Source organism: Filicampus tigris, chromosome 9, assembly GCF_054856515.1.
Source record: "Filicampus tigris isolate MCC_2025a chromosome 9, RoL_Ftig_1.0, whole genome shotgun sequence".
Taxonomy (NCBI): domain Eukaryota; kingdom Metazoa; phylum Chordata; class Actinopteri; order Syngnathiformes; family Syngnathidae; genus Filicampus; species Filicampus tigris.
This window is the reverse complement of record NC_141225.1, coordinates 10,591,253-10,615,562: the sequence shown is the minus strand read 5'-3', so window position 1 is coordinate 10,615,562 and position 24,310 is coordinate 10,591,253. Positions and strand designations below refer to the sequence as shown.

The 24,310-nt window shown below is 43.1% G+C and overlaps 2 protein-coding genes across 2 annotated transcripts in view; both read left to right on the top strand.

Moving 5' to 3' along the window:
- Window positions 1–1,492: 1,492 nt before the first annotated feature.
- On the top strand, window positions 1,493–7,470 carry tmem51b (transmembrane protein 51b). The gene is made up of 3 exons (XM_086041987.1): window positions 1,493–1,757; window positions 3,570–3,990; window positions 5,916–7,470. The coding sequence occupies exons 2-3, from the start codon at window positions 3,572–3,574 to the stop codon at window positions 6,343–6,345; spliced, it is 849 nt and encodes a 282-aa protein (XP_085898113.1). The 5' UTR covers window positions 1,493–1,757; window positions 3,570–3,571; the 3' UTR covers window positions 6,346–7,470.
- Window positions 7,471–8,817: 1,347 nt separating this feature from the next.
- The window catches only part of LOC147141898 (ski oncogene-like), a 52,981-nt gene continuing 37,488 nt past the window's right edge, over window positions 8,818–24,310 (top strand). Inside the window, exon 1 of the mRNA XM_086041729.1 lies at window positions 8,818–10,444. Coding sequence (XP_085897855.1) covers window positions 9,476–10,444 — 969 coding nt within the window. The 5' untranslated portion in view covers window positions 8,818–9,475. The remainder of the gene's footprint in view (window positions 10,445–24,310) is intronic.

Here is a 24,310-nt window from a genome sequence, read left to right as displayed (position 1 = left end):
GCGTCTCCATGCATGTTATTGAAGCAAAGCGAGTTCCAACCTGCAGAGAGATGCCAAACACTTGAAGGAATTCGCTTTTAATGCTCATGTGGCTTTTCCAGCATTAAGTTCTCATTCGGTTTCATTCAAACTTTATCAGTAAGGAACATGTTTTTCTCGAGGGCTCCCCCTAGGTCCGAGATACAGTAATATTAGCACTAGAGTTTGGACTGGCACACAAAATCTTCCATTCACAATTCATGTTGATGTAAATGGGGTGCAATTATATAGCGCTTTATCTATACCTTACGGTCTCCAAAGTGCTTTAAAAAGCCTCATATTCACTGAAAACCGGCGAGCTGATGTTTTCCTATTTGGTTGTAAATAATTGACACGAACCACTGGGATCCATTGCCGTACCTAAGCCAATAGCAGAACCCATGGTGGGGTTTTGTTGTTGTTGTTTTTTTTTTTTTTTTTTTTGCTAATTATTCATATATGGATTCAAATGGTCTTCATAGTATTTAAAACATTTTTAACATTTTTTACTAAAATTTTCGGTCAAGTACTGCTCATAATAGAAACAATAGACAACTCTGAAAAATATTATAAAACATTTGCCAAAAAAATAAAATATTTTAAAAACAGATTTACAATACAAATGTATTAGATTTAAGATGTACAAACGCTATGGAACGTTTTGAAAAATAGAACAAAATATAGATTTAGATGAAATATTAGCTGAATAATTAAAAAATATTAACAAAAAATAGAAAAAATACACTGGCTGGCGACCAGTTTGGGGTGTAGTCTGCCTTTCGCCCATAATCAGCTGGGATAGGCTCCAGCACCTCCCCGCGACCCTGTACAGGATAAGCGGTTTGGAATATAGAAAAAATACAATGTGAAAAATTGAAATTATTTGGGTAAATCTAATAGGAAGAATGTAAAGTTTTAAACAAAAATGAACAAATAATGGGAGACATTGGGAAAATACATACATATTTGTACGGAAGGGTACCCACGCTGCTGACGCATGACGAAAAACGGACGCTCAAATTGTAGTAAAATGCCCAGCTCTGTTGGTTAGCTTCCTATTCCACTCTCTTCACTCCGCTTAACCCATCTTCTCTGACGTTCAGGGTCCATAAAGTAATATGGGATGATAATTTAGTTTCCACCACGGTTGGACTATCCAACCGCACAACACCTATGCTAGTCATATAGGCAAAAGCAATACAATAAGGTGGGTTGTTTTCACCGACTCAGGCAAGTTGCGTCAATATGCAGCTGTATTTTTTTATTATTTTCTTTCCTGTGAAAGTTAGTTTAGTGAGTGACCTTAATACATGACATTAAGTCATATTTAAATGTTTTAGGAAATCGAGAACGAGGGGGGAAAATATTTTCAGCATATAAATGTTTTTTTCATTTTATTAGTAAATTAAAAAAAATACTTGGTTATGCCATTAAACTAACGATGGCAGCGCCCTGTAAAGTATTTGCAGGCGTTAGGACCTGGCGGCTCACTGCACTTTCAGAGGCGCGCTTCAAGCAGGCAAACAGGAAGGAAGGAGGGGGGGAGGTTTGGCTTTAACGAAGACGGTGGTAGTTTGGACCAAAGTTACACTCATCTCATTAAAACTCGAGGATTACCGCACACATTCGCTGCCTTGAAATAGTATATCTGCAGTGCGGGGCAGCCCTCTTTTATTTGGACTCGTATTTGTGTTCGTTTCCATGTGCGCGTGAGCTGGGCGAACACACCTGTGACTCAGGTAAGTCACCCATTAAGGAAGTCTATGGCTTTGTTGTTCAATTTACCAAGGCCCAGGAGACGGGAATTAACTTCTCGCTTTAGTTACGTGTCACCATCAGGCTTTTAATAAAGATGGAGGCGAAAGTGGCGGCTATTAAATGAAAGTTCACCCTCCTATGCCCTGCATGGAAGCTGGGCTGAAGGACACTAAAGTTGTGCTTGGCTCACTATTGGGCAGGAACCTTCGAGACCCACAGCAGGAACTGCAGCCCACTATGTGGCAGAGGTTAATGATTGACATTCCATGTAATAATGAGAGCTGAGAAAAGGCTGTGGTCATGATTACATTTATAGTTAACAAAAAGGATCCCGGTTATCGTGTTATTGCGACATTGCTCAAAGAAATCATTCAGGAGCGTGCTCATGGCACTGGCACGATTAAGTCAAGGCGCAAGATGCGCTTGCATCTATGAGAGTACGTATTGCATAAATACAAGGGGCATGCTAAAGCATCACATGAAAAGCACAAAAATATGGGGATACTGAAATATTAGGGAAAAGTAGGAACCTATTAAATTGATAAACAGACTTATTAGAAAAATTGAAGCATATTTGATGAAAAATACACAAGTAGTAATGGAGTAAAATAGAAATATATTTTTAAATACAGTATTAGTGAGGTCACACGTGACTACTACAGAAATATTGGAAAAAATATACACAGACATTAGGGGAAAACATAATGTAATGCATAAATATTAGAGGAAAATGGAGTAAAAAAGCAAAGCAGTAGGTGAATGGTATAGAAAGAGAAAAAAATTGCACAAATATTACAAAAGCATGACCAAAATACCAGAGCTGCGCATTTTACTAAAATTTCCCGGTCCGTTTATTACCTTCCAACTGCGGCTGGGGTACCCTTCCGTCCGCCTTTTTGCCGGACCAAATAGTGGGAATGGGAATTGAAGCCTCACCGCGAAAATAGACGATAGATGATGACACAGATGGAAAAAACGGGCTTATGACTTTGCTTAGTCCGTTTATTTTTTAAAGAAGGTTCCCGTCTTTCATTTATCGCCTACAAAATGGCCGTCCGTCGTTGGCTGATAGACGGACTGGTTCGTCACATAGGCGGAATGCCCAGCTCTGCAAAATACAAAACATGATTAGATACAAAGTATTAGATGAATAATTTCAAAAACAATATCGAAATATTAAGAAAAAATACCAAAATATTACCACCGAAATACAAGAACATGATCAAATACAAAATGTTAGACAAAAAATACAACAAAATCGGTGAATAATACTGAAACATTAGGAAGATTAATATTAAATGGAAATACAGAAATATTAGAAATACAAAAGCAGTGGCAAAACAAATTGAAATATATTGGATTTAAAAGACACAAATACAGTGAGGATAGGAATCGGGCCAGCCCGTGAATATTTGATTATAAAATGTGTATGTATGTGTGTACACTGTATAGTAATACAAATGATAATATGGGGAAATGTAAAAAATACAAATATTAGACACAATACAAAAGTATATGGAGAAAAAAGGAGGGATGTTTTTCTAGTAGTTTCCAGGATTTGGGGTGCTGCACTATTTCTCATAGACAGCAGGAGGCAACATTGTCCCCTGTAATAGGAAGGCTACTGGACTTTTACTCATGCCAACTGACCTCAAATTGGATGTATTCCCTTAGTTCAACAGTCCCCTTACAAGTCTAAGTTGGGTGTTGAGAGTGTTTTTCAGGTCCCCTAAGCCCCTCAACCCACGAACGCTGTGAAGTAACCTCAGTCTTTTTTGCATGGCACACTGCAGGGATGTGCTCCAGTCGGGGTATTTGCAACAGCGGCGAGCAATCCGCCAACCGGTCTTCCCGCTCCCAGAGCACCGGTTCGGGGGCTCACTATGCCCTGTGCGCCCTGGGAGTTGGCCTCATTGCGCTGGGGGTGGTCATGATCGTGTGGACGGTGATCCCTATGGACGGGGAGGCGTCAGGCGGCTCCACCAACTCGTCCAGCAACTCCACCGTAGACAACGGCGACGAGGACGGCGAAGAAGGGGAGCTCTCCAAGTCGTCGTCGGTCGCCATGGTGCTGGTGGGCGTGGGCCTCGCCTTGCTGCTCCTGTCCATTTGCCTCGGCGTTCGGAGCAAGCGGAGAGCCAATCACGGCGGCGAGCAAACGGAGGCGCCGGCGGCGTCAGCCTTCATGGACCATGTGGCCGGCGAGCACGAAGAGTGAGTACGGTGCTCTTCAGTACAGTTTGAATATATGGTATATATCCATGACGTTTGATAGTATTTTGCATCAGCCTAGCTAGCCGCAAACAGAGAAGTAGTTCGCATAAGATCATTTATTTTTGCCAATGTAGCAAATTAGGTGCTGTATTTGACAACTCTTTCTCGCAAAAATTACAAGCAAGTTTAATCTGCTCTAAGAAACAGACAATAGGAGTGGAATCTTGCACGTTGTTTTGCGTATGACAAGAAAGGAGTCCTGTGGACGGAAATCACAGTCAGTTGCGTTGAACGTTGCCAAAAACACGGTGTCCATCAGCCCATTGGTCTCCATATTGTCGTTGTCAGGCGGAAACCCTGTGTGTCCAAATATGGTCATCGACATATTTTTCCATCCAATTGGTACTACTTTATTGGTCTTTGCATACTTTGTTGTTTTTATGAATTGTTATATAAAGCATTGCAAATCGCCAGATAACAAGTGATCTCCTTTATTGGTTCATATAACTTTTCATCTTTGTCTATCTATTGACCATCTATAGTCCATCTGTTCACTTTGACTCTGACTCAGATGAAAGTATGTGGCTTGCACGGTATAGTGTTATGCGTGGACTACTCCTCAAAAGGAATTCAAGCCACTTTTTCCACTTTAGAAGTTGGCAACTTGGCAACAAGGCGAGACTTGCCGCGCTTTATTTACAGTTTTTTCTGAGTTGCTTTGGTACATTTCTCGGATCAGAATAGAATTTCTCAAATGCACTTTTCACATCACTGTCCACTTGTCCACGTCAAAAAAGCAGTTTCTCATTTCTGTGAAGAAGTTGCAAATGATTTGACACATCCATGCAAATGTATTATGAACAATTCTGTCATTTTCATTCATTCATTATCAATTGCTTGTGTCAAAATCTGTTAAAAGGGTCTCTGTTGAATGCAAAATGAAGTTGTCATAGTATGTTAGATCAACCAGTTTGCTGAAACAGCTCATATCTAGTGAAAATTAATTGTTGGGATGTGGATGAGAATTTAATGCTCAAAGAAGGAAGACTACAGTGTAATTCCTACAGTCTTGCATGTACAAATTTCCTGAAGGGGATTGTCCCATGTTCACTTTTCTACTTTTTTTTTTTTTAATTGGTGTTTGTCGTTGTGGTATGCAGTGTCGTGTTTCCTTTCTGTATGAGATGATTTGTAACAACAAATTACAGTGCATACTGTTCAACAATTAACATTCCATCATCAAAGAGAGCAAGCCATTTTCTATTCTTTAGTTTGATCACTAATTTGTAGAAATAAAAATCAGACCACATTATGGACTGGCCAAAAATATTGATTTGCATTAAAAAAAAAAAAATTGCTAAATAATAAGAATAAGAATGCCTTTATTGATCCCATATCGACACACGTTTTGTCCCGACGCCTGTAAAAAACTGCAACAACTTAGGCCTGCCGCACACTCAGTGAAGCGGAGGAACGCGACTGAACTGTCACGCAGTGTACGGGTTTTGCAATTAGTTTGGATGAGTGGCCGACTGTCCGCAACTAGTTTTGATGTGCAACATTGCAGATCTAAACTGCCATGTGTTGCCACAACTTGTCCAAGTTTGAAACATGATCCATCTGGCAACTGCCAAGATGTACCAATACAGTATTTTATACAGTATACTTAGAATAATGTTTAACTCTATTTGTAATTTGTGTACCTGTGCCTTAAAAGCGAAGCGTAGAGAGTCCCTGTTGCCAAAATGACTCAAACTATGATTCCAAACAGCTTCTGAAGTGTCCACACCCTCTCCTTTATTTATCGCCAGGTTTCTTCTTTTTGCCTTTGCGCTGACCACTGTCGCTATAATCAGTTTATCGCTTTGACAGCCAATTGTTCACAGTCATTTGTTTAATAATGGCTCTTTGTCGCTGATCCCCAGCGTTCCGGACCCAGCCGCATTCAACGTGCCGAGCTACGAGGAGGTGGTCGGCAGCAGCGACTACCCCGTGCGTCAAAGCAACCTCCGCCAGAGCAACACCCACCTGCCGTCCTACGAGGACATCATCGCGGCCGTGGAGAACGAGGGCGGGGACCAGCCCGCCGAGGACTCCCCCCTCAACGAAACCGCGCCGGCGGCAACCGCCGCCGAGCAGCAGGCCGACGCCGCCCGGCAGCCCAGCCTACCGGCGCGCAGCGGCAGCCGGGCCAGCCGCCTGTTGCGCCCGCTGCGGGTGAGACGGATCAAGTCGGACAAGCTGCACCTGAAGGACTTCCGCATCCAAATCCGCAGCCCCACGCACAACCCGGTGACAATCGAGCCCATCACGCCGCCGCCGCAGTATGACAATAAGCCACCAGAATTGAGCTGAATAATCGGCCTGAGAAGCCCGTTTATCCAGTGTTGGTACCCAAAACGTAGGTTGGATATGGCTGGTAGCGGCCGAGGACAACAATCAAAAGACCGTCCTCCTTCGGCGAGGAAATTTGTCAGATGTGTTCTGTTACCAGGCATTTCTGGACCCGTGTGAATTATAGCAGTCCCGCCTTAATTTACGTTCAGCGTGTCACATTTACTGAGGACGTAAGCGTGCGATTTCACCAGCAAAAAGGGTTAAGTAGATGATGGGCATCACATAAACAAGCTTTTCAGATTGTGGTCTTAATGAAGAGGATGGACTGAGATTGAGGAATTCTTTGGGAATGTGCTTTTAAATGCGTCTTAAAGTGGCTCAAGTTGAACATTTTCAAGTGAAATGTCGTTTTAAGGGTGTTTCACAACACTGGAACATTAAATGCGAATATTAGATGTGGTGCTGCAGTAAGGTAATGGTTTGCGTTTTTTAAAGCATTTTGTGTTAAAATAAATCTCCTTTCGGTTGCACAATGCTTTTAATTAGTCAGTTTAAAGCAGCTGTTTCAATGCAACGCTATTGATGCCTCGTGTGATCTTTGTTTTTTTACTACACTGGAATCGTCGCTCATTTTAGGTTGACCTCATTTATTCTTTATTCTCTGGTCTGCTGTCGAAAGAAGTAGCAGTCCAGATTAAAGAAAATTTGATATGCTCTAAGTCTATTTATATTTTGAAGTATTGCTGTCTTTTATGGTCTCATAATAAAATATGCAGTATCTGTAGTTTTTATATTGCACTATTCCTTAAAGTGCATCAGACTATCTGTATTGTAGTGTATGCGCAGTGTGGCTCAGAATGCATTTGTTGATGTATGGCGCCCTCCAGTGGCCACATGAAGCAATTGCTCAGACTGTTTTGAAGCAAGAAAATAATCACTTGATAAGATATGACTAAAAAAAAGGAATATACTATGAGAATGAATCCCTAATCTTAAAAAGAAAAATGTGGTTATTGTCCTGGTCATTCATAATATCCAGAAAAACATTTTACTGAGAGTTTCGGGGGAAAAAAGTGAATAGTTTTGTGTATATTTACAAGATTAGTTATTGTAATCATAGCTGTGGAAGTTACTGTAATACAGTAATTATGCACGAGAATAAAGTATCTTTTCAAGATAAAGTATACAAGTGGTCATTAAAAACTACCATTTCCAAAGTATACTTTTGAAAAAAAATATTCTAAAAATAATTACATATTATCAAGTTGCGTGTGCATGTATTTACAAAATACTGTAATTTGTTTAAAAGATTAAAGTCATACAGTTATGTAAATGAACTTCAAATTAAATCCTTTCAATACAATACGATGCAAGTTTATTTATATAGAACATTTCATAACAGCTATATAACAAAGCTATATAACTGTAACAAAGCACTTTACATAAACAAAATAGCAATAATACAACACCAAAAAGTGAAAGCAATAAATTAAAACAATTATTATATACCTCAGAGAGATACGCCGGGGCGAGGCCATTCAAAGATTTGTCGACAAATATCAAGCATCTTAACATGAAGCAAAATGCACTGAGAACCAATGAAGGGAAGCCAGAATTGAGGTTATGTGCTTCCTCTTCCGAGCTTCAATTAAGAGGGGAGCAGCAGCATTTTGGACCAACTAGAGACACTTCAGTGAGGAATGTCCGACTCCAAAATCAAGTGCATTTCAGTAATCTAGCCCGAGATGTAAAAAAGGCATGGATTACTGTTTCTAAGTGTTGTTGAGAAAGGAGGGGCTCCCTTTACTTTAGCCAGCAATCTAAGATGAAAGAAGCTGGGTTGAACAACAACACTGATTTGCCCGTCCAATTTAAAATCATTGGCCAATTTAAAACCCAAGTTCGAGGCGTTTGGCTGTAGACATATAGCCAGGGGGCCCAGGTCAACAGGGTGGAATGTAGAAGAGCCACTGGGACTGAACACCATATATTCAAAAGACAAAAGTGTCATAAGTACAAATCGTCTTTTTGGCTTAGCGGGACATAGATTTGACAGTCATCCACATAGAAGTGGAAGGAAATATCATGTTTTCGAAGGATGGAACCCAGGGGCAGCAAATACAATGAGAACAGCAAGGGGCCCAAAATAGAACCCCGTGAACACCATAAGACAGAGGGGCAGAGCGGGACTGAGAGCAACCTAGGCTAACAGAAAAAGTCCTACCAGCCAAATAGGATCCAAACCACTCTCGAGCGCTTCCACTAATGCCCACGTGGTGCTGCAGACGAGCCAGATGAATACTGCGGTCCACCGTATCGAACGCTGCAGTTAAATCCAACACAGGACATACATAGTCTTCAGTGTCATTTGCCAGGAGCATATCGTTAAAACACATAAGAGTACATTTAATTAACTGACGTTTGATTGCGGTTTTATTTTAGGGAAGCGAATGTGCCGGGCTTTAATTTTGAATTTCTTTTTCCTCCCTTATACAACACATTTCCCCCTACGCTCCACCCCTCGCCTCACTTCGGAAGGATTCTTTTTTTCTTTTCCTTTTTTTTTTTTTTTTTTTTTAATTTTGTTGGTGTGCAGCTGCCATGTAGCAGTGGGAGGCACAGCTGTCTGCGGGAAGAGCCAAAGCCCGGGGAGTCAGTCACATTCCTGGCTGGGATTCAATGACTGAAGCAGACACAAACAAACAGAGCGAGAGAGCGAGAGAGAGAGAGAGAGAGGAGTGGGGAGAGGGAGGGAGAGGTAGACTAGAGAGAGAGAGACTGGGTGGCACATTTGAGGCGCACATAGGAGTGCGTAAAACGGCTGTGGAAAGCGTAAGAAACAACACTCGTGATAGTGCTGAGTTTTCTTTTGGGGATTTTCCCGACTGCAGGAAGCTATTTTATTAAAGGGAGGGTGAAAGAGAGAGAGAGAGAGGGGGCAAGCTTCTTTGGGTCTTCTTCTTCTTTCAGTTTTTTCCCTGAATGGGCCGCACCGGGAAGGGAAGCTGCTCCTTGTCTGGGGGAAGCTGTCTGACTGGCGGCGTGGAAATGCTCAGCTCAGAGGAAGAGTGAACGAGACGCCTCGAAACAAGTAAAGCGATTCTTTCCCCAAGTTTTTCCTCCCTTGTTTTTCATCAAAAACAAAAAGATGGAGGTGAGCAGCTTCCAGCCTCACCCTGGACTTCAGCAAACTCTGAAGCAGTTCCATCTGAGCTCCATGCGCTCCCTCAGCGGACCGGCGGCGTTCTCCGCCCGCTGGCCCCACCAGGAGTCCCTGTTCAAGGACGCCAAAGCCGAGTTGGTGCTCAGCCTGCCTGCCCACACTCCCCCGGTCATGTCCGGGCCGCTCTTCATCCCGTCGGACCGCTCCACTGAGCGCTGCGAGACGCTCCTGGAGCGCGAACCCATCTCTTGCTTCGTGGTGGGCGGCGAGAAGCGCCTGTGCCTGCCGCAGATTCTCAACAGCGTGCTGCGGGACTTTTCCCTGCAGCAGATCAACTCAGTGTGCGACGATTTGCACATTTACTGCTCGCGTTGCACGGCCGACCAGCTGGAGATCCTCAAGGTGGTGGGCATCCTGCCCTTCTCGGCGCCCTCCTGCGGCCTCATCACGCAGACGGACGCCGAGCGCCTGTGCAACGCGCTCATCTACGGCGGCTCGTACCCGCCGCGCCGCGGGGGAGGAGGCAAGGAGCGCGGCGGTGGCGGTGGTGGCGGCGGCGGCGAAGGAGGAGGAGGAGGAGGAGGCGGCGGCGGCGGCGGCGGCGTCCTCCTGGAGCTGGAGCGCACCGAGGCCAGCTTCCGGGTATACCACGAGTGCTTCGGCCGATGCAAGGGATTGTTCGTGCCGGAGCTCTACTCGAGCCCCGGAGCCGCCTGCGTGCAGTGCCTGGATTGCAGGCTCATGTTCCCGCCGCGGAAGTTCGTGGTGCACAGCCACAAGCGGCTGGAGAACCGGACCGTACACTGGGGCTTCGATTCGGCCAACTGGAGGGCCTACGTGCTCCTGGACCCGGACTACAGCGGCAAAGAGGAGAAGGCGAACCTGGAGCGGCTGCTCAGAGACTTGAAGGGGAAATATGACTTGAGCGGCAAGATGGCCAGGAAGTCGTGCAGAGTAAGTGGAGTTTGATTGATTTGCAGGAATGCCTTCTTATTGAACTTGTCAACTTTGTGCACATCACACGTCTACTGTATGGCTGGGGAGCACATACTCGGTAATGGAGGGGGGTTTCAAACTTTTGCCTTGGACCTTTACTTACTGTAGCTCCAAGTGGCACCATCACGACCAGCATTAAAATATAGCAAACGATACCAGTGTTTTATTCCTCAAAAGCGCTGTTCACACTGCAGCTTGATTTCGTTTTTTTTCTTCTTCAGTTTTTTCCCATGCAGTGTAAACAGTGCAATTCCGATTTTTTTTTTCAAGTCTGACCTGTATTATTGTAAGCCACTGTGACATTAAGCACAGTTAACATGACACTAACCATAGGAAAGCTTAAAGCTCTTTATGATTCAATCAAAATGTAGAGCCCAAAAGTAAAATCATATCTAAATAAATGTTTAGTAATAAAAATCTCTTAAAAATGAAATGCCAGTGAGTGTATTGAACTAAAAAGTTAAATACAACTGAATTGGACATATAGGCAGTGATGAGAGTCACTGGTGTACAGAATTTCCTCTAAGTGCCATGCTGAATGTTTTATTTTCTTCAATTATATATTAAGAGGTCAGTGATGGTGTACGTTCGCCTGACTTTGGTGCATGCAGCAGGGGTTCAGTCCCCACTGAGTGATCGTGGGAATAGTTGTCCGTCTCTATATGCGCCCTGCGATTGACTGATGACCAGTTCACGTTGTGGTCTAGGATAGCCTACAAGGAGACGTGCTCGAGAAAATGGGTGGAAGGATGCATAAAGTATGAGCATCTGAGTACATCTGCCTCACACTTCTGAGGTTCCAGGTTTGAATCTCTCGTGTGTGGCTTTTGCATTTTTTTGCTCCCGGTACTGCAGCTTCCTCCCACATTCCAAAAACATGCGTGTTTCATCTCACATGCATTCACTGAAGATGATTTGTCCGAGGTTGGAATGGTTGTTTGGCAATGTGTGCCCTGCGCATATAAAATGGATGGATGAGCATATGATGTGCTTCATGTTTTTGGGTGGGCAGCGCAATGAAACAGTGGTTGGCCTGTCTGCCTCATATGTCCGGGATTCAAATCTTGGCCTTCCTCCGTGGCGTTTTCTTGTTCTTGCTGTGCTTGAGTGGGCTTCCTGCCACATTCCAAAAGACATGCATGTTACAGCTAACATGCAAAATTTGAAGGCTCCAAATTTGTCTATAGGTCGATTATCGTCACATGAGCCCTGTAATTGATTGGCGACCAATTCTGGGTCGACCAAAAGTCGCCAAAGGTCACCTGATAGGCCCCAGCTCACCTGAGATCTTAATGAGAACAATCACCACAGGAAATGGATGGATGATTATTTATTTATTTGTCTGTATGTGCCCTGACATTGATTGTTGACCAATCTCGGGTGTAGCCCATTTCTCTTTCCAAAAAGGCAGCTTGGATAGGCTCCAGCTCACAACCGCAACCTTAATGAGGGCAAGCGCTATAGAAAATGGATGGATGGAAGGTGTGGGCTTTTTATAACAGTTCCTCTGAGGTTTTATTTTTGGAATTATAGTTGGTGGCGGGACACCCCTGTGCCCATGCAGGTATTTGATTGTGTGAATGCTAGAAGCATTGTACAGTTGAATAATATGTGTGAATGCTAGAAGCATATAATTCCAGTCATTTCACATTATTCTATATCCTTCACTCTCATTCCACATTTACACCAACATATTGCACACTTTCTACTAAAAATAATTCCACATCATTCCATATAATTCAATATTATTCAACGTTTTCACCAACACATTGCACATTTTGACCAAAATCATTCCACGTCATTCCATTACTTTCAATTTCATTCCAAATGGTCCTACATGATTCCATTTCACGTAACATAATTCCATGTTTTTTCATTCGTCATTTGATCGTATACGCACACATCTTCCCCAGAAATTGCCTCTTCCAGTTGTCTTTGATATTGTGACAGTTCCTAATATTATGGGGATTTAGCAACACAAGAGACTCCAAATATTAGACACAATTTTTATAGTACACACGTAGAGGACACGGGGTGAGATACGGTGTAGTTTTCTACGACTGTGCCCCCCCCCCCCCCCCCCCCCCCACATTAAGATAAATGGAGACCTGATGGTTTTTAGGCAGGATGAGGAGGAGGGGGTGGGAAAAGGCTATTTTATTGTGGTGATGGGGTTAAGAGTTTAATGAGGTTGGGGATATGGATATGTGTGTGTGTGTTTGTGTGTGTGTGCGTTGGATAGTGTGTGTGCGTGTGTGTGCATGTGCGTGTGTGTTTGTGCGTGTGTGAGGGCGGCCATGGTGAGATAAGCTGCGCATGAGTGGGTGTCACCGTGATGGCGTCCTGCGTGGGTCAGCGTGGACAAAAGAGCATAGAAGACGGGGGTGGCTGCTTGGGGGGGCTGGCTGACTGGCTGCATGTCTCGGTCACACAGCAGCTGCTGTGTGGGACTCTCGCAAATGAGTGGACATCTCTGTGGGCATCGTCGCGGTCTGAGTGCCAGCCAGGAGATGTGTCATCAGAGGGGAACCTTCGGCACGAAAACTGAGCAAAGTTGCGAAATGGAGAAGAAACAATGGGACTGCTTAGGAAGTATTAGGACATTTTTACATGTACACAATATAACTTTATCCATTTAAATGAATGGAGTTGGCATTTGATCCACTTGAGCTCATGATAGAACAGCCCCCAAAATTTTATAATTACAAAAAAAACATTCTACAGCACTGTACTGCATAAAAACAAAAAATAGAATGTAAAAAGAAAAGTTTTTTTTGGGGGGGGGGGGTGCAGCTGTCGAATATTTTGGTATTCGGATAAAAATAATTTTATTTTTTTGGTCTTGGTTATAAGTACTGATGACTATTAAACACTCAAAAATGAACACCCAACTGGTTTTCATTTTTGGATATTCAACTATTTATACTTTAATTTCAACTGTGCGTAGAGGCAGGCTATAATATTTTCCTTTCTAGAAATATACTATTAGTGAGTTTTTGGGAATGAGACGAAGTGACGTCAGAACCACAGTAGTGATTTTGCTGGCTAAAACCAGAGCTGGGCACTTTACCCTTTTTTGCCAGTCCGTCATCCGTCCACGATCTGGGTACCCTTCCGTCCTCGTCCCTCTGTCCTTGTTCATTAAAACAATCATCCTCAGACCGCGTCCGTCCTCGTCCTTTTAAAACACTTCTGTCCTTGCATTCCGTCGGTCCAAAAAAGTGCCTTTTTCTTTGAATGTCATTATCTTTGTCTTGTTGTAATGAGTTAAACTGCAATTGATTTTAAATGAGCTAATATCGGTATATCGATTAAATACATCCCATGTAAATCAATGTTCTTATTTCAAATATCGACTGATACCCAGTATACAATACACTGATAATACTTGTGGTTTCCTTCCTACTCTGATTTATACACCAGCCCATTAAGGTAGTAAAAATTAGTCAGGCTTGAGTTAGCCTGCTGCCAAATAGTGAAATCCAATTTGTTCCTATTATTACAAGACGTGACGATGATGTAACGTGTTTACATTCTGTTTCAATTTCCATGGCAGGCAGTTTAGGCAATAAAAAACTAGTCGGGCCCGAGTAAGCCCGCTGCCAAGTCTTGAAATCCATTTGGTTCTTTGTACTTGACAGGGCCGTGACATAACATGTTTACCCCCCTTTTCAATTTGCATGGCAGGTTGTTTCGTCACGAGCAAACTAGTCCGGCTTGATTTTAGTCAGTTAGTTAGCCAACTGCCGTTTGCTTCCAAGCACTAAAATCAAATCTGTTATTTCAGCACATAGCAATGACATACTTCTGACATTCTCAAACGGGGTGGAACGGATTAATGGCACTCTCGTTTATTTCAATTGTGAAAGATGATTTGCGATTTAGGAGTGACTGAAGCGTAGTCTCAGTCGGAATGAATTCATCTCATATTTGAAGGCTCCGCTCGACTTGTTAATGCAAAGCACCCGATTGACCAAACTGTCCCAAACCCGCAACCCGATGTATCACCTGTGTGATGTTCTTTGTCATCTAAAAAAAACTGTGAATGCTGTGCAGGCAGCCGTTGACAGTGTGCGTTAATACACATGACGGAGCGATGGGCGCGGGGGCGGGCGGGCAGTGCGTGTTGGCCGTGGTTCACTGTCAGTCGTGTCCCACTTAGCAGACAGGCCCCGCTCCTCGGGGAGCCGCACACCAGCGCTGCTGCCATACATCAGCCTGACAGGCCAAGCTGCTCAAAGGCCAGACGGCGGCTCGCACACCAAGCTTAAGCCGGCCAAACACAAAAAGAGTCCACGCTATCGGCCGGCCTCAGCCACCCTTGCACGTCAGGCGGCTTTATTAATAAGCGCCACGACTCGCCCGTCCGCACTTGAGATTGTGAATGCTGGGAGGTGCATCGATCGATGTAAATCTGTTCATATTAGCGCATCTTCAAAGAGATTAGGCAGTATGCGTGTGTGTATATGTGTGTGTATACTGTATATACAGTACATACAGTATAGATAGATAGATAGATAGATGGATTAGGGTTGTGCATCTCTTCTCCCCCAAAAAAATTAAGATCCAAGGACATTACTTTTTGAAGTAGCGCAGTTCGATTTAGGTTGATTCAATGCACTCCCATCTTTTAAATCAAACTCAATTTTCCGCTTCAAATCGGATTTTGTTACACCCATGATTGGTACGGTTATTTTTCTTTCATTAGACCCCTCACTTCCTTTCTCCAGTCTCTCGATGCGAACGATAGAGGCAGGTGGCCGCCCCAATCTGCAACACCTTAATCATCATCGATAATCGAGCATTCAAAATATGTTAATTGTCACTATGCCTTGAAGCAATGGAAACTTCACTTCAAGGATGCTGAGGATGTAATAAGGCAGCAAGCTGCAGTAAGTTAACTAATGGATTAACTAAATCAAGCCTGACTAGTTTTTGCTGTCTAAACAGGCTGCCATAAAACTGAAACAGAGTGTGAACATTATGTCGTCGCTATGTCTGTACATTTATTGCACAACTTGCCAACGAGCAGCAGTGGGTGAAACTAATTCAAACCCGCCCAGCTTCCAACAGAATGTAAACATGCTATGTTGTCGCCACGTGTTGAATTAATAGATTGGATTTTACTACTTGACATCAAGCAGCAGTGGGATCTAATTAATTAAGAAATGAAGGCCCTATTAATTTTTGTTCTATCTAAATGACATTCCATAACATTTTACTGTCACTATGTCATGAAGTATTACAAACAAGATGGATTTCACTACTTGGCAGCAAATGGCAAGTGGGCGCCAGTAATTCAGGCCCAGCTAGTTTGCTGCCTAAATGGGCTGCTGTAGAATCCAAACAAGTTGGAACCCACAATAGAGTGAAGTTCCGTGGACATACGACAGCTGTATTTTTGCCTGACAATCTCTAGTTTGATGACTGAATGGACTGTTGTTTGAATGCACCACCAGAGATTCAGAAATGATTGCCGCCTAAACGTTTAAATCAACGAAAGTTCTACCATAGAAATGAAAGGGAACATAAATGTCATGTCATCGCTACTTTTTGAAGTCATGAAAATGAACTGGACTTCACTCACTACAACTCGCCCAACTCATTCAGGCCCATCCTTTTTCCTGCTTAAACGGGCTGCTTATGAATCAAAGCAAGCTGCACAAAGCCCTACATAACTCCAATGGAACTGAGTGTAACTTTGATTGAGAGGTTTGGGGGATGTATGTGGGAGTTGCTCAAACCGCTGAGTCATTGTGTCCGTCCCGCATCGCTGGCGACATTTCACCCGTTGCCGAACGCTCCGGCGAGAGCAGCGGCTGCAGGCCAGGCCTTGACATGTTGTCAAAGGGCCATGACCCTCGACCTTTCCCAAAGACACCGAAGCAGCCACCCACTCCACCCCACCGCAACCGACCAATCACAGTCTAGCCCACCGGCCAGATGGCCGTGTGATAAAGCAAGCAAAGGGAGACCCAGTGAACCAGCATCCGACTTGAGGATTTAATGATTTTTAATTGCCAACCTTTAGTAGAAAAAAAAAAAAAAATTGAGAAGATCGCTCCAATGGGTCAAACACTGTCTGCATTTGTTCCGAATGCTAAGTTAGTCTCATTTGCATTAAAAGTTCTAAAAAGTGGGGACTGGATTTGGATGTTTTCCAGAGCAGTTTTGATTCCAAAAGCATTAACGTTTGCGCAGAAGGGCATAAGTTAGTCACTTGTTTAATGGCATGGCTATTAAAGTCATTCAGCTGAGGCCAATTTATGCCATTTTTCATCCCATTGTTCCTCTCACTGGGAGAAATTAGCCTCGAACGTGGCGTGAACCAATCAAGTGAGCGTCAAGGGCTTGCGCTTCCACTTATCCAGCGCAATTAAAGTTATTGAATTCATGAAAAATAGCAGTCTGCGACTACTTCGACAACATTAAATTCCATGTTTGGGGAGGTTTAACTAACAAACTACAATCCAGTGGAACCGGTTTATGAATAATATTACTGTTTCCAACCCCAAAATAAAACAAGAAATATTCTACTACTGCTAGCACTTTGTTATGGGAGATTTAGGAAGAAAATACTATCCTGTAGAGCTGTTTGATGTAGAAATATTACATGAAGTCATTTCGTTTATGTTTTTTAAATATATTTTTTTCGCTGGGAAAGAAATATATATGGAAAATAAGAAACATAATAAATTAATAGTAATTACATAAAAAGTCAACTAAAACATTGTTATGATTATTATTATTATTAGTAGTAGTAGTATTTTTATTATTATTATTATTATTATTATTATTATTATTATTATTATTATTATTATTATTATTATTATTATTAGGTGTGGCCGTTATTTTGTATTTTGGCACTTTCATGTGCTCACATGTAGAAAATGAAAAACAAAACAAATAAAAGTCATACAAATGACAAATAACAATAACAAAATAATATTCAAAACACTATTACAATACTGCTTTGCTGGGATGATGAACATACGGGAAACAATCTATACAAAAATATAAATAGGTAAAATGGACGTAAATGAAAACCAAGAAAAAAGTTGAAACCAAATATTACAAAAATACAATGGTGCATTATGTCTTTGCCCGAGTCGGTTTGTTGTGTTTTGGACCTCCAGTGCGCTCGCATATACACAAGAGCACGTAATGACGGGATCATCCGTTGGCGGGCAGATTAAAATGAGCTCTCAGGGCCGGCTCATTTCCATTCCCATCTGTCTGCTGACCTCTCGGAAGCCACGTCATGACATCCTTGAAGGGCCCGTCTGCCCACCATCCACCAAGTGGGCTTATTCTTGTATGTTCCTTAGAGTTTTGCATCCATTGTGGCCTTCGGTCTTTTCTCTCGTCTTCAAGCGACCCCCACCCCCCCGCCGGCACCCCTTTCCTCTTCTCCTCCGAGCAGCCGTCCCACCGGAGACCGTCACCTTGTCGCCGCAGTGCATGCGGGCCTGCGTTTGGCCGCTGCGTGGACGGCGTGTCAGCAGCTCCCAGGGGTTGTGGCCTCCATTCTCCCAGGGGTGACCCCGTGTTAAAAGAGTGTCAGCTGGGGTTCTGTCATGGCTGATGTGGGCTAAAGATCTGCCGCCTCCTTTGTTCGAGGGCCGGCCTTTCACAGGCTGTGAAGTGCGGCCTCTTTTCTCTTTTTGTTCTAAGGGTCTTGTCTCTTTCGGGTGCAGTGCGGAGGGCTTCGTAACCTCCAGCCCCTCCCAGGGTGCACGTTTGGCCGCATCACCACCTTCTTCCTGCTGGTGGAGCTAAAAGTGGGGTCTGCATGTCCGATGGCAAGATAATGATTAGTTTAGCCATATGAACGTATACTTATTCGTACTAGTATAAGTATTGTACTAAAACACTCATACAATTACTTTGTTTAAAAAAAAAAAAAAAGAAGAAAACTAAATATAAAGCGTTAAAAAAAACATGAACTCAGTTAAAGAAAAACATGAAGTCTCTTCTAAGAAAACATAAAAATGTCCAAGAGATTCAACGTGTGTGTGTGTGCAGTGAGAGAATCGAGTGATTAGTGTTGATCAGTGTCGCCTGTTTCATCAGCCACAGAACAGATGCCTGTATTGGGTTAGTCATCATCAATTTCTCCCCGATCGCAGCCCGATTTCCAGCCCTGTGATTAAGAATCAAGCCCATCTGCTGCAGAGACAGGAAATCTTGGTCTGCATCTGCTGTTGGTTGAGACGCTAAGCTGCTGCAGCCAAGGGGTGCGGTGAGTGGTGAGGCGGGTAGGAGTTTAAACTCCCATAATCCCACCTAACTCCTGGAATGCGCAGAGCGCGTTACACATCCAAAACTGCGCCGTCTCTGGGAAACAAGAGACAGGACTCAGACGGGCTTTACATCATCATGGAGGCTCATTCAAAGTGCGGTCTTATAAGCATCCCCTATGGAAGGCAGTAATTAGAGCGTGCATCGGATGTATTGCGGCAGCTCAGCACATACAGTGCAAGGGGATATGTTCCCGAGATGGCCACAATACGCATTTTATACTTTTACCCCTCCCACGTGCTTTAAACATATTGAAACACACTTTTTAAACGCAATTTGAATGTATTTGAACGCGCCCAAAATATTTGCGAGCGCAAAATGTATAGAAACTTCTGTACATATTTTTGTATCTGTGTGTTAGATGTCGCTGGCGTCGGGCCAAAGCCTCATAAATCACATTTTGGTTCATTTCATATTTTTTCAAGGATCAAATACTATTGGTCAGTCCACACGCGTGGGTGTTATTTTTACACATTATTGGCCAATCTAAAGTGTTGACAAAGGCTTGCTCTCTTTCATGATGTAATGCTAATGGTTGAGCAAAGTTGCCATTTTTGGGTCTCCTGAAATGTGACCATTTTGGAGGTACAAGGTTTTTGGCCGGACGCCAGCGATATGTGGATGAAGATTGTGATTTCAAAACTAGTTATCCATCAATTTGTTTTGCATACGTGTTAATATAAGGCGGTCACACATTTATACGGGTTCACAGTTGTAACAGACCTCCGGGGGACAACAAAACGATGATGTGACAAAAATGAGCTTGACACCCCTGGCCTATAACTTTTGGGCCTACCCACGTGACAATTGGTGTCGAGAATATAATTTCCGTGTCGCACGCAGGCGCCGCACAAGCAGACACTGCTGCCAAATCAAAAAAAAAAATCAAATAAAAATAACATACACACCCGCACAGCATAGTGAAACAAAAACAAAATGGGGCAGGTCATTGCATCAATGTTTTTATTTTTTCTTTGTTTGGCTGCATGTCAGGTGTGCGGCACCTGCGTGTGACGTGGTTCCGGTAAAGTCAGTTTTCGACGCCGTTTGGCTGACTCGGACCAACCGGGCGGGTCTGAAATATAGACGGGAACTCATTGACGGACTAAAGCATAGACAAATGCCCACTTCTGACGGGCTGTGTACATATGCATTACATTTGAATGCTGTGCCCTCCTAAAGCTCCGCCAGTCTTGGACCACATCAGAGCAGAAGCGGGCCCTGCTGGTGCCATATGACAAATCGGCATGCCTCTCCTGCCTCCAATCCGCCCACCGACCACCTCCAAAGCTGGACCAGGGAGGAGGATTAGCTCACGCAGCTAAAAGCAAACAGACTGCACTGTGTTCAGACAGCTTTTGGTCCAAATCTTGTTTGTGCCTCCTGTTTTGATGGCTCCCATCACCAGCGGGGGTCACGCTGCATTTCGCAACCCGTGCCAAGCACTGTTTGTGCGCTGTGTGTCTGCGGGTTGGGGGCAATGCTTTCGAGAGTTTGTATTGCATGACTACACCGCTTATTTAGGATATGCATAATTAGTTTTGGGATTAAGATGTCCTATAGCGACTATTAAGTCTCCCCCCAGTTAAAGAGGATGTGCGTCAAATGAGGTAAAAATAAAGCTAAAGCCACGTTTCGACCAATCGGTCCGGTTCAGTTTGTTTTGACGCGGTTGGAACCAGACTTTCACTGATTTTGCCTGGCAACAATAAGACATAAATTGGAAATCAATGCAAAAGGCAAAATTTCAGGATGAAACTCATGAGCGTAACTTTTTTATTATTATTTTTTTTCAATATGTCTTTGAACCAAAAATGACTGTGCACCATGAATCCTTCCTAGCAACAAGGGGCTAGCGATTTAATTCAGAGTAGTGCCTCATCTTCCAAATCGAAGTGTACAATATGAATAAACATATTTCTGTCACCGGAACCTGACTGTTTTGCAAAAGCGATTTGCAGCTACACAGCATCATACGACATTTGGATGCTCCCCGTGTGACGCATTGAGGTCATCTACTTCTATGCATTTCTAGTACATTATCAAAACCTCCCAAAATAAATCGCCTACAGCTTGGTAGGAACTGGGTTTACAAGAGCACAGTGTCTGGAGAACTAGTTTGATGTGCAGACTGGCTGTGTGCGTGCGCGTTTGTACGTGGGTTTGTGCGTGTGGGCAGGTGAGCATTGTCGGACTGAAGTCATGGTGGTTTGCAGTCGGCTGGTGGTGATTGGAGGGCGGCTGTGGTTGCTAAGCAGAGCTGTGCTAAATAAGAACTTGCTGGCTTTCGCCGTCTCCGAGGAAAGCGCAGCGGAGCGCACGGTGGCACACATATGTACTGTACTGTACTGTACGCTAGTATGCACAGACCTCACACTGCACGGGCCCTCTCACAGCTGAGAGACCTCAGCGCTCTCCTCCTTCTGCTGCTCCTCCACGCCGCATCACGCACTCTTTCCCCTGCGGCACGGCTCTGCATAAAGCTCGCCTCTCCATCAGCGAGATCGTTCACCTCCTCCATTTGACATGGGGTCGACCCTGGAGGACATACACACTCGTGCAGGCCCGCCTGTACAGCAGACCTTCATGGGCTCTCCTCCAACTGCACCGCACTGCACTCCCCCTCACACTTTCTACTACATCTCTACCTCCACTCACACTGGCCTACATACAGAGGACGGTTGGATGGATGGAAAGCTGGAAAACATTTACACGCCCAAGGACTAGGAACCATTCTCTTAATTATTAATCCTGCCACTTAAGTCACAATTTATGTGTGGTTAATTGCATGTCGTAATGTTCGAACAGCAAATAATTTACTTTTGAAGTTGTGTTTGAAAGTGTAACCATAAAATATGGATTGATTTCCTTCTATTCATCCCTCTATGTTGCTGAGAAAAGACAAACATGTTTTTGAAAGGACTCAAATGTTGCTTGGACAGGTCGCTAGTTAGCTGGATAGGATAGATCATGTTGGCCTTCAATTCATTCATCTACTTTTTCAACAGAACAGAAAAAAAGTACAGTAAAGTAGCTTTGATAGCGAGCTAGTCGGCTAGTTAGGTAATCGGCTCATGAGCAAGTTAGTTGATTGGTGAAGATATAAAATTGAGCTTCAATAAATCCCTCTGTATTACCAACAGAACAGAAATAAAGTAGATGAAAATTGTTCTTTAAATATAGATTCACTAGCTAGTTATCCAATAGGTACTATAAATACTCCGGATGCCACGATATCCAAACGTCACGATACGATAATATCAAGATATGAACCCCACGATATGATAATTTTAACGATATTGTGGAAAAAAAACGAGATATTAAAAAATAAACAGAGATATAAAAAAAACCCATCACAATATTCTGTTTTGCTACTTAATGACAGCATTCACAAAGAAATAGATGACCTACATTGAGCCACTTATGCTAATGCACGCACACATTGTGAATCGGTTCAATTTGTGGAGGAACTCAAATGTGTTTTGTTCCTCGTTATCTGGCGATTAGCGTGGGTCTTAAGCATCTATCCATTCATAGGTGGCAAAAAAATTGCATCAAATTAAACTGCACTAATAAATTAACCACCTGAGGGTGCTGGAATTGCACAAATGGAAAAAACTTGGGCTTTTAAACAGATTTGCTGCTATTAATATCGTGACACGACGATGACGATATATTGTGGCAATTTTAATATCGCGATATCATGATATTGCTGATATTGCGACATCCCTAGTATACAGTAGATACATAAAGGTCACTTTAATATATCGCAGAAATATGATTTAAAAAGTATTTACATTTAGCTTCGATATCTAGCTGCTAGATAAATTTTAGAAAATTTACATGGTTCGCTAGTGGTTAGCATGTCTGCATCTCACTTATGATGTTGTTGGCTGTAATCATGGTTAGAGTCTTCCTGTGCGGAGTTTACATGTTCTTTCCATGTTCCAAAAACTTGCATGTAAGGTTCTGTGAAGAATCTTAATTAGTTATCAATAGGTGTGAATTGTTTATCTAGAAATGCCCTGCAATTGGCTGGCAACCAGTCCGGAGTAAAATGGCATAAACACCAGCCCACCTGTGACTCGAATGAGGAAGAGCAGTACAGAAAATGCGCAGATGGATGAATGGATATTTTCAATGACATTGCATCACGTCAGCCTCAGCGATGGAGATGCACATCCCTAATACAAAATAGATACAAGTTTGTCAGTATGACCTCAGAACCAATCTTCTTTTTGTGTGTTATTACAAGCTTGTTAAATGATGAAGTTGGATCCACATTTTCAGCTGTGCCGTCACACACGCCGTCTCCTCTGAGGACGCTGTGTCTTCTCGCTAACAGTCAATCAATATAGTTTTTTTAATTTTTGTTTTTTTTTGTTTTTTTGGAGGGGGGTTAACAAGGTGGGGGATTGTTGGCAAACAATCTGAAAACCTCACATGCGCTCGACATGCTTCCTCGCAGAGATGGAGCCATGCGGCATTGTCAGCAGGTGCCCGTATCAAATGAATTCAACACACACTGCTGGAGTGACGCTTTGGGTATAAAACAGTCACCCCGGGATCTGCCATGCTCGCTCTTTATTACTGCATCATGGAGTCAGGTGTAGCGTCTCCCTCGCGTTTTCCTGGCCTGACTTTGCTGGCAAGACTTTGCTGCTCTTCATGACATGATGCATCTTGCACAACAGAAATAAATACGACGGCTCAAAATATTACACACTCAAAAGAAGCTCACGGCACCATTGGTCTCACACACAGGCAATGTATTATCATGATTTATGTGATTGCTCCTCGAGCCAGTTATTGATGATTATTGCTCAATAGAAATAAACAAAACAACTTGAAATAATCGCAGTCCAAAAAAGTCCACTCCACGGTACACTCCCTAACGCACGTTGTAAAAAGTATTTTTTTTATAAAGTCCACTGAATGGTAGTCAATACAAATGTAAAACTGCTCCTCCTACCAGTTATTCATGATAACCGCCGCATTTCACAACAGGAATTATTAATATGAGTCGAGGTAATCTACAGTCAAAAAGTATGCAATTCGCTCAGTCAGGCATGGCCAAATTTGCGCAAAATGTACATGTCATATGATTACCCAATCATTAGTCTTGACTTTTATTCATAATAACCACCATCTTCCACAGTAGAAATAAATACAACTTGAATTAATCCACAGTCAAAAAAGTCTTAAGGTGCACTAGATAATGCATGTATGTGTAATCTACTATCATCTAATTAATGCAGTCTCTCCTCTTGCCAGTTTTACATGATAACTGCTACCATGTACAATAGAAAAAAACAAAATGACTAGAAATAATCCAAGTCCAAATTCGACTGCACACTTGGGCACACGAAGGCCTCATGTTTTGCCAGTTCTTAATGAGAGCCACCAGGCACCTTGAACTCTTGAAATAAACGGAAGTACGAAAAATACTCCATAATGGCAGCAAAATTTCAATGATGCGTCTTAATGTAAAGTGAAGGCACACTTATGACGGACATAAGAGCC

Bases quoted from the DNA above. Each gene is read 5' to 3' on its own strand.
- tmem51b (XM_086041987.1), top strand. From the start codon at position 3,572: ATGTGCTCCAGTCGGGGTATTTGCAACAGCGGCGAGCAATCCGCCAAC. The intron at 3,991-5,915 runs GTGAGTACGGTG...GCTGATCCCCAG, and splicing joins GTGGCCGGCGAGCACGAAGA to CGTTCCGGACCCAGCCGCAT.